At 44.2% G+C, this 10,645-nt stretch overlaps 1 protein-coding gene across 1 annotated transcript; it reads left to right on the forward strand.

Moving 5' to 3' along the window:
• The first annotated feature begins 571 nt into the window (after positions 1–571).
• On the forward strand, positions 572–1,139 carry LOC130880668 (39S ribosomal protein L35, mitochondrial-like). The gene has a single exon (XM_057779811.1). The coding sequence runs from the start codon at positions 572–574 to the stop codon at positions 1,136–1,138; it is 567 nt and encodes a 188-aa protein (XP_057635794.1). The 3' UTR covers position 1,139.
• Positions 1,140–10,645: the final 9,506 nt, after the last annotated feature.

Raw genomic sequence — 10,645 nt, forward strand, 5'->3', positions numbered from 1 at the left:
TTTTTTTTTTTTTGATTTTTTGAGACAGGGTTTCTCTGTAGTTTTGGTGCCCGTCCCGGAACTAGCTCTTGTAGACCAGGCTGGCCTCGAACTCCCAGAGATCCACCTGCCTCTGCCTCCCGAGTGCTGGGATTAAAGGCGTGCGCCACCACCGCCCGGCTTCGCACCTGTTCTTGTGGCTAAGTCTCAGACTACACTCTAAGCCAGGCATGGTGGCAGGGCCCTGGAATCCCAGCACCCAGCAGGCAGGGAAAGAGTGTTTCGAATTCAAGACTGATCTAGGTTTCGTAGCAAGCCCCTGCCTTACAAATGAGTGACAGCAGAGAAGATAGCTGAGTCAGGAAAGGAAGCGTGAGCACCGAGGACCTACCTGAGCCCGCATCAAACACAGTGACATGTGGTATAACTCAGGGTGAGATGGGGCGGGACAGACAGGCAGGGCCCTGGCAGCTTGCTGGCCAGCTAGTCTCGCCCAGTTAGTGAAGTTCCACTCCCCCCCCACACACACACTTTTCTCTTTTTATTTATTTTATTTATTTTTTCTTTATTAAGACTGTATAGGGCAGTCAAGATGGCGGCTTCCGTCTTCACTGGTGCGATGAGAGCCCCTTCGGGAATATTACGGCCCCTAAATGTTTTGGCATCTTCAACGTATTGGAACTGTGCCAAGAATGCCTGTCTTAAGTCTGCACTGTGCACCATTCATTTTAGACATATTCAGACACCAGTTGTCTCCTCTGCTCCAAGACTTGTCACATCTGTCAGAAACCTGACACATGGGCTGACTGCAGCAATCCTTAATAGAGTGGCCGCACTGGTCCCCAGTGTCCTGAAGCCGCCGGTCAGAACTCTAACATACTGCAGCACACGGAAGGGCAGGAGGAAGACAGTAAAATCGGTCCTGCATCGGTTCCTGCGACTTCATTCTGGCCTTTGGCTGAGGAGAAAGGCGGGCTATAAGAAAAAATTATGGAAAAAGTCAACGACAAGAAAGAAGCGCTTGAGGGAATTTGTGTTCTGCAACAAGACCCAGAGTAAACTCCTAGATAAAGTGACTACGTCTTTCTGGAAGAGGCGCAACTGGTACGCCAGTGATCCTTACCAGATGTACCACGATCGAACGAACCTGCGAGTTTAGTTCAGAGCTTTCCTAGGTTCCCAGATGCGGAATGTGGATCTTTGTGTACATGTCCTTGCAGAAGTGAGTATGTGGTAAACTGTAAACTGTACCACCTGATAGACAAACAGAATACCACCATTGTGCTTTAAAATAAAAGTCTATGCTTAAACATCCTGGAGTTGGTCATGGAACTGAAAAAAAAAAAAAAACTGTATAGCCCTGCCCAACCTGGAATTTGCTGTACAGACCAGACCGGCTTCAAATTCACAGAGAGTCACCTGCCTCAGGCTCCCAAGTGCCTAGATTAAAGGTGTGAGCTGCCATACCAAGCAGGGGGACCCTTTTTAAACAAAAGATGGCAGATGCCTGAGAAATAATACTCAAGAATACCCTCTGACCTCCATACAAATATCCACATACACAAGTGTACCCATCCACCCAAGAACACGTACACATCCACCCACACATTAAAAAAAGAATAAATTAATTTTTAAAATTTAAATTCAATTGAAAAATAAAGGTATTTTCATGCTATTACAAACCAAATGTTATTTTTAAGGTAAATTCGCCAATATGTCATCCTCAATTTCATCTGTAAATATGAAACTCAAAGGAGTTGTGCTGAGTAAAAAGCAGGCAGAACAAAAGAGAATCTACGCTGGGGGCCAACGAGATGGCTCCGGGGTTGAAAAGGCACTCACCGCCAAGCCTGGTGGCTTGGGTCCAATTGCATGAGTTCAGTCGGTGGAATTAACTCCAGATGTTATCCTCTGCCCTCTACACACATGCTGTAGCGTGTACACATCTGTGCAACCGTATCCACATACTCCCAAACACGTGAGAGTAAATAAATAAACACAGGAAAATAGTTTAAATAATTATGCTGCATATAAACCTTGACAAAATGTGGAGTCAGTGAGACAGCTCAGCAGATAAGTCCACTCGCCACCAGGCCTGAGGATCTGAGACTCTGAATTCATCACCTTAACCCACGTGGTGGAAGGAGAGGACCAACTCCTCCTGCAAGTTGTCCTCTGGCCGACACCCATGCACAGTTGCAGCAGCACCCACACTGGCACACACACACACATACACACAAAAAAAAATAAATGTTTTTAAAAAATATGAACTCTACAAAATACAAATTAATCCATAGGGACAGGAAGCAGACTAGATGACCTTTGTGTCTGATGGATCTTGATGGTATAACATGTTCATGGTGTCAAAACATACCAGGCTCTCTCTGTCTTTCTCTCTCTATGTGTGTGTGTGTGTGTTGTTGTTGTTGTTGTTGTTTGGTTTGGGTTTGGTTGGTTTTTCAGATTTGTTTTAGGGAGCCGGAGATGTGAGTCAGCAGTTACGAGTGCTAATTGCTCCAGCAGAAGTCCTGGTTTAGTTCCGAGCACCTACAGCAGAAGGCTCATAATTACCTGTAACTCCAGTTCCAGGGGATCTGATGCTCTCTGGCCTCTGTGGGCAACTACAAATATATAAAACTTATTTAGGCACCCATATATTAATTGTGTAGTTTGAATGAGAATGGCCCCCACAGGCTCCTATGTTTGAATACTTGGTCCCCAGTTGGTGGGACTCTTTGAGAAGAATAGAAAGCGTGGCCTTGCTAGAGGACTTGTGTCACCGGGAGAGGGCTTTGAGAGCTTCAAAAGACTCTAGCTGTTCCCAGTGTGTGCTCTCTCTCTACCTCCCACATAGAGATCAAGATGCGAGCTCTCAGCTATTCGCTCTGCCATGCCTTTGCTCCGCCATCGTGGATGCTGTCCCTCTGAAACCAAAAGCCCAGTGAAACGCTTTCTTCAATAAGTTATCCTGCTTGTGGTGTCTTGTCACAGCAGTAGAAAAATAACTAAGACGATAAGAAATAAAATACATAACTCTGTTGTTAAAAGGTTAAATTTTTAATGTGTATGGTTGTGAGCCTGCAAGAGTATGCGGATAGCACCTCTGTGCAGGAGTCCTCAGAGAGCAGAAAAGGGTGTTGGATCTGTAGTTACAGGGGGTTGGGAGCTCCCATGCAGGGGCTGAGGACTGAATTCAGAGCCTCTGTTTGGAGCAATAGTGCTGAACCACAGAGCCCTCTCTCCAGTCTAGGTTGTGTATTTTTTAATATGTGCAATCGATTGTCAATAAAATATGTTAAGGTGAATTTTATCTTTTTTCATTTCAATTTTATTTTATTACATTCTATAATATACACATACATAATATTAGGACAGAAATCATGTATAAATTAAAAAATAATTATATAAGCATTGAAGGACGCACAGTCAAAAAATTCTCACTGAAAAAGGCCTGTAATCATATAGGAATCAAAGATTAAAATCAATTTCAAACCCAGTTACAGTCACAGACTCTTATCTGCTACGTTGTACTGCCCCCTGCTGTAAGTAAATGATGTTACACCCTTGACCTCCAGAGTATATACACACACAATTGTAAAGATGGAAAAGATGAATCCTAAGGAGCTACTTAGAACCTCTGTGGGGGCGGGAGCGGGTGACAGAGCGCATGAGCCAAGGGTAAAAGGGTAGCTCTAGATCTTTCTAGCACGCCAGCTCAAGGGAGACAAAATAAGAACCATTCAAAGCCGTGACATAAAAAACAAAAATGAGGAGCTGGGGAGATGACTCAGCTGTTCAGGACAATTACTGCTCTCTCAGAGGACCCCAGCTCCATCCCCAGCACCCGCAGAGCGGCTCACAATCATCTATAACTCCTGCAGAGCCAAGCTCTCTGGTGCCCTCTGTGCAGGCGAGATTTTCAAACACATACAATAAACCTTTAAAGAAAAAATATGAAACCAATAGACCAAACGATGAACTTAAAGCCCGCGCACCTGGAAGGCCCGGCCCAGGAGGACACAGAGAGAAAGCGGCTTCCAGGAACCAAACATGCTGCCACCTTCGTCCTGGCAACGCAGAACTTAAAGTGCAGCCTTTGCAAGAAAAGATTGCTGTAAGAACCATTCATGCAGGAGCTAGAGAAATGGCTCAGTGGTTAAGAGCACTGGCTCTTCACATGTCCAGAGAGTCTTCTCATTGCGAAGAACTTCAGAGCAGGGTATGGCCGCTCACAGTCCTGAATTCTATGCCCAGCAGCCACAGGGGGCTCACAACCGTCTGTAGTGGGATCTGGTGCCCCCTTCTGGCATGAAGGTGTACATGAAGATAGAGCATTCGTGTACATAAAAATAAATCAAGAATTTTTTTAAAAAGAAAAGAAAAAGGAAAGAATTGCTCATGATACAGTCCAAAGGGTCCTGAAACACTAGGTTCGAGATACTCACAGACAGACTTTTAGACCTTGTCTGTTGGCTGTCGTGTCCACACATTGATTAGTCAGCTCGTTGGCTCTGTTTAGGGTACGCTATGGCACACGGCTGAGAATTCACTCTTGTCAGATACTGCTCCGTGGTGGTGTCCAGTCCAAGGCAGGGACCCAGCCTACAGGGACAGGCAATGGGCTACTGGAGCCTACGAAAGAACAAGCCTATAATGAATACGAATAAACCAACACCTGATAAACACTACCCCCACATAATCCATTTCCTGCTTCCACATATAACACTCACAGCAATGCTATTTAGTCTGAGAGAGAGACAGAGACAGAGAGAGACAGAGAGAAAGACAGAGACTGAGACAGAGAGAAATAGAGGGAGGGAGGGAGGGAGGGAGGGAGGGAGGGAGGGAGGGAGGGAGGAAGGGAGGGAGGGAGGGAGGAAGGGATGGAGGGACGGAGGGAGGGAGGGAGGTAGACAGAGAGAGAGAAGGAAAATAGAACATGTGCAGAGAGTCTTCTCATTGAGAACTTCGGGACAAGGTAATGGCAGCTCACAGTAACTCAGCACTCAGGGGCTGAGGAAGGAGGCACAAATTTGAAGACAGCCTAACCTACATAGAGAAAGCTTCTTTCAAAAAAAAAAAAAAGATGGGGGAAAAGGTTTGGAATGGGGTACACTAAGGTTCCAGCCTGGCTCTATAATTCGCTTCCAAATAATGTGTCAACTCTAAACATCTCTGGAACTCAGTTTTGTTATCTATAAAAATGGAAACAATAGCGGTGATTTTTCTCGTAGGATTGTTTTGAGAAAACTCAAAGGGTACTTATGAGAGGCTCTTTGCACAGAGCCTGGCACAGGCTAGGCACTTGGCGTTGTTGTTGTTGTTGTTGTTTTGAGACAGAGTTTCTCCACGTAGCCTTGAGTGGTATGGAATTCTCTTTATAGACTTGGCTGGCCTTGAACTCAGAGATCTGCCTGCTTCTGCCTCCCAAGTGCTGGTATTAAAGGCCTGGGTCACCACATCCAGCTAGTCATCATTATTTTTTATTTTGTTTGTTTTTGTTTGTTTGAGGCAAGGTCTTGTTAAGGAACCCAGGCTGGCCTCAGACCCCCACGCCTGAGCCTGAGCCCAAGTGCTGGAACTGTGGACATGTAGCCGTGATTAACCAAGCACTCATAAAATGTTTGAAAATGGAATAATTGATGCTCAGGCACACAGAAAAAGTGCCCAGGCATCAGTATCAAGAAATACAACATAATCAGACCTCCCACAGCACAGCCTCCCTGGTGCCGCGAGTTGTCATCCCCTGCCCCTGTCCCTCCCTCCTTTCCCACCCCATGCCCAGAATGACCAGTCTTCTTGATTATAGCAGCCTCAAATTTTTCCTTCAAAAATAAGGATAAAGGCCAGCTGGTCTGGGACTGAATAAGCATGGGTTGAAACTGGACTCTCTGAGCATGGCGGACAATAAAGGCTGATGAGAAGCCAAGGACAATGGCACTAGGTTTCGATCCTAATACATGAACTGGCTTTGTGGGAGCTTAGCCTGTTTAGACGCTCACCTTCCTGGACGTAGATAGAAGACCTTCGTCTTCCCGCAGGGCAGAGAATTTGGACTGCTCTTCAGTATCCAGAGGGAGGGAGAATGGTGTGGGGGGAGGAGAAAAGGAGTGGGGATAGGGGGAGGGGAGTGGGGGAGGGGGCAGTAGAGGAGGGGAGGGAAATGGGAAACGGGGAGCAGGTGGAAATTTTAATTAAAAAAGAATAAAAAAAAATAAGGATAATCCTGAAGTTTAAGAAGTTACCACTAGAGGCCTCCCGTGAGGCAAGGTAGAGGCTCTCCAGAGGTCAAGAAGAGCTGGATTTGATTCACACTACTTAGGTAAAGTACTAAATGTCTCTGCAACACGGTTTGTTTGTCTATAGACTGAGAACAATAAAACTTCCCCTGTAAGTTAGTTAACTGATAAGTACATAGGTACATATAGGTATGTGAAGAGAAGGACCTAAGATACTTTTTCAGAAATGACTTCTTAACATACATATCACAGAGATCCGACTGTTGGGATTAAAGGTGTGCACCACCACGCCTGGCTAACAATGACTGTTTTGGCGTGCAGAAGGTGAAAGGGAGATTGTCCAAAGATGCTCTGGAGGGTGTTCAGGTGTTAGTGCAGTACTGGCTGGATTTGGAAGCATAGATGAATGTGTTGGTTTGTTTTTATCAATTTGACCCAAACTAGAGTTACCTGGGAAAAGGGAACTTCAACTGAGAATTGCCTTCATCTGATTGGCCTGTGGACAAGTCTGTAGGGGCATTTTCTTGATTAAAGATTGCTATGAGAGGACCCAGCCCACTGTCAGCTGTGCCATTGCTGGGTTCATGGTTCTGGGCTGTAGGAGAAAGCAGATTGAACAAGTCACGGAGAGCAAGCCCATAGGCAGCATTCCTCTGTGGCTTCAGCTTCCATTCCTGACTTCAGGGTCCTGCTCTGGCTTCCCCTGGTGAACCTGTGAGGCCAGATAAGCCCTTTCTTCCCCAACTTTCCTTTGGCCACACTGTTTATTACAGCAACAGAAACCAGACTAGAACAATGTATTTTCCTTCCTGGTCTATATTATTTTTGTTATCTAAAATACCTGAAGCTGGCTGGGTTTATTTAAAACAAAAAAACAAAAACAAAACAAACAAACAAAAAAAAAAAACAGGCTTAGGGGCCAGCAAGATGGCTTAGAAGGTAAAGGCACTGCCACAAGACCCAGTGATCTAAGTTTGATCCCCAGAGCCTACCTGGTAGAAGGAGAGAAGGAACTCCTGCAAATTGTCCTCTGACCTCCACACATGTGCATGGCACATAGGGACACACACACAAATAAACAAATAAATGTGATTACATTTTTTTTTAAAGAAAAAGTGTTCAGCTCACAGTATTGGAGGCCACACAGTGTGAGGCTCCAGCAGGAATCTATGATAGATTGTGGGGTATAGCCAAGAGAAAGGATTACACCTCACAACACAAAGCCAGGTAATGAGGTCCCACAATCATTCCCTGAGCCACTCTCCAAATGGCCTGAAGACTTGTCACTTAGCCCCATCTCTTAAAGCCCTCATCACTCCCAAAATCACCATCCTGGGGACCAGGTCTCCAAGACATGAACTTCCGGATGGACAGACCTCCAAACCATTGTGATGGACGTTAATATTGTAGCAAACAGCTCCTTCACTGGGTCAGGATCACAGCTGCACATCAAAGCCACGTAAGCGCATAGTTTCATGTAAATGATGGATGCAGAAGGAAAGCATTTTCTGCTGCTGTTTGGTTGACTGGTTTTTTCAGAGGTCTCACTGTGTGAGGCTTTAACTTACAATCCTCCTGCCTCAGCCTCTCAAGTGCTGTGATGGCATGCATGTGCCACTACATCCAGCTTTATTTTCTAGTTTTGAGTAACTGTGATTTTTATTGCTGTTGGTTGTGCCCTTCATTCCTATAGTACACTCCCTGTAGCCTACTAAGACACAATAGCAAGCCAGTTCATTCCATTCCATGTTTTTCTCTCTCCCTTCCTCGGTACCTTTCTCCTCTTCCTCTTCTTTCTCCTCTACCTCCTAATTCTTCTCTCTCTCTCTCTCTCTCTCTCTCTCTCTCTCTCTCTCTCTCTCTCTCTTTCTCTCCTCTCTCATAAATTCCATTTCTAGGCAATGAACTGTCCTATGGAAAGTTCCACTGACAAGGACCAAAGGATGGCCTCCAACTTACAGCTCTTAAGTAATTTAGTCCAACACTCCACAAAAAAGAAAATTTTTCACAACCACAAGAAAGCATTTGGAAGTGCCTCCTTCCCTAGTGATCCATTTCAAAAACCTTAGCCCTGCAAGCACATGGTTACTGCATTGTCAAGCTCTTAAGCAAGAACCCAACTGAGCCATGCCTATGCTTTGGATTCTAAAACAACTGTTGTTTGGTTCTGTCTCTGTTGCTGTTTGATAAAAGGTCTCATTATATAGCTTAAGCTGACTTCAAACTCCCTACATAACCCAGACTAGTTTTAAACTCTTACTTTCCCAAGGAGGATCACAGGCACATGACACCATACCTGGCTCAATATCGTTGTTCTGACAGAAATTTGCTATGTAATAATGGATGGCAAATATGTTTATGGGGACATATATCTCTTGATAGCATTAACTGAGGTGAGGAGACTTGCCCACTTTGGGTGGTATCATTCCCTAGGTAGGTGATCCTACCTATGTACAGAAGCAAACTGAGCACAAGCATGCATGCATTCCTTGCTTTCTGCTTTTTGACTATAGAGGTAATGTGACACAATACTTAATAGTTGTTCTTATTGTAGATAATTTTATAGGATAAGATTAGAGCCTTCTTATTTTGAAAACAAAAGGGGGAAGTGCTATGAGATTTTGATCTGTTTGGCCAATGACCTTTGGGGCAGCAAGCCCTAGGGTGTGGTCTTGTCAGCATACATAACCACTAAAAAACGGAGAGGGAAGTCAGCTGGTGGTGCACGCCTTTAATCCCAGCAGAGGCAGGTGGATCTCTGTGAGTTCGAGGCCAGCCTGGTAACAAGAGCTAGTGCCAGGACAGACACCAAAGCTACAGAGAAACCCTGTCTTGAAAAACAAACAACAACAACAACAACAACAAAAAGTTGAGGGGAGGGGTCATAGGGTCATGCACACTCTCACTTTCTCCCCCAAGTGGTTGAACCCCAGTTTCCCTGGTCAGAATGGCAGGACACAACAACAACTGATTACAGTGGTGTCTAATCTGTATCAGTGAGTGTTTATCCCTATTTTATACCTGAATAAATTCTTTTTTTTTTTTTTTTTTTGATTTTCGAGACAGGGTTTCTCTGTGGTTTTGGAGCCTGTCCTGGAACTAGCTCTTGTAGACCAGGCTGGTCTCGAACTCACAGAGATTCACCTGCCTCTGCCTCCCAAGTGCTGGGATTAAAGGCGTGCGCCACCACCACCCAGCTACCTGAATAAATTCTTAAGACCTTTAACAAACTCACGTGGTTTCATGTAACAGATATCCAGTCTTATGAACTGAGCAATTTCTGGATTCTTGGACTTTCCATTCACAGCCAGCCATTGTTAGATTAGCTGGACTGCAGTCTGTAAGTCATTCCAATAAATCTGATAGATAGATGGATGGATGGATAGATAGATAGATGGATGGATGGATGGATGGATGGATGGATGGATGGATGGATGGATAGATGGATAGATAGATAGATAGATAGATAGATAGATAGATAGATAGATAGATAGATGGATGGATGGATGGATGGATGGATAGGTAGGTAGATAGATAGATAGATAGATAGATAGATAGATAGATAGATAGATGATAGATAGATGGATAGATGGATGGATAGATAGATAGATAGATAGATAGATAGATGATAGATAGATAGATGGATAGATGGATGGATAGATAGATAGATAGATAGATAGATAGATAGACAGATAGACAGACAGATAGATAGATAGAGTCTGTAAGTTCTGACAAGGGCACACCTCCAGTGACTTCTTCCTCCAACTACTCCCACCTCCTAGTCTCCACTATTTCCCAGTAACGCCACACAATACAAACACAGTAGTGGGTCGTATTTGGCTCTAGCCCTCAGTACCCAATCTCCAGTGGTGGGGACCAATCCTTAAACACGTGAGCCTCATTTTAGAATACTTCCTACTCAGGTATTTATCTAGTTTTCTCAGCACAATTTTTATACTAAAATGATGCTAATATTATGGCTTCACCATATTTTCTGACACCTAGTAAGACAAGGTCCCCTCTAGTCTTCATTTTCACTTTCCTTAATTATTTTCTGTAATTTCCTTTTTTAAACAGGGCCTCACTCACTATGGAGCTCTGGTTGGTCTGGAACTCACTATGTAGATCAGTCTGGCCTGGAACTTGCCTGCCTCTGCTTCCCAAGTGCTGGGATTAAAGGCGTGCACCACCACACCCAGAAATCATTACTAATGACTAATCATTACTATTTCCAATGATCTTTAGCCTTTAAAACCTGAATTTCATAAGAATTTCATTTACTGATATTTTACTTTGGGGAGAATTGTTGTTTTCACTCTGTTAACTCTCCCTGCACAGAGAAGTTATCTTTCCACTTGTTCACGGTTTAAGTCCTTCATAAATATTCAGAATTTTCTTTTTTTTTTAAATATTTATTTATTATGTAT

This window comes from Chionomys nivalis, chromosome 8 (assembly GCF_950005125.1).
Source record: "Chionomys nivalis chromosome 8, mChiNiv1.1, whole genome shotgun sequence".
NCBI lineage: Eukaryota > Metazoa > Chordata > Mammalia > Rodentia > Cricetidae > Chionomys > Chionomys nivalis.

Excerpts from the sequence above, each read along its gene's own strand:
- LOC130880668 (XM_057779811.1), top strand. The coding sequence starts at position 572 with ATGGCGGCTTCCGTCTTCACTGGTGCGATGAGAGCCCCTTCGGGAATA.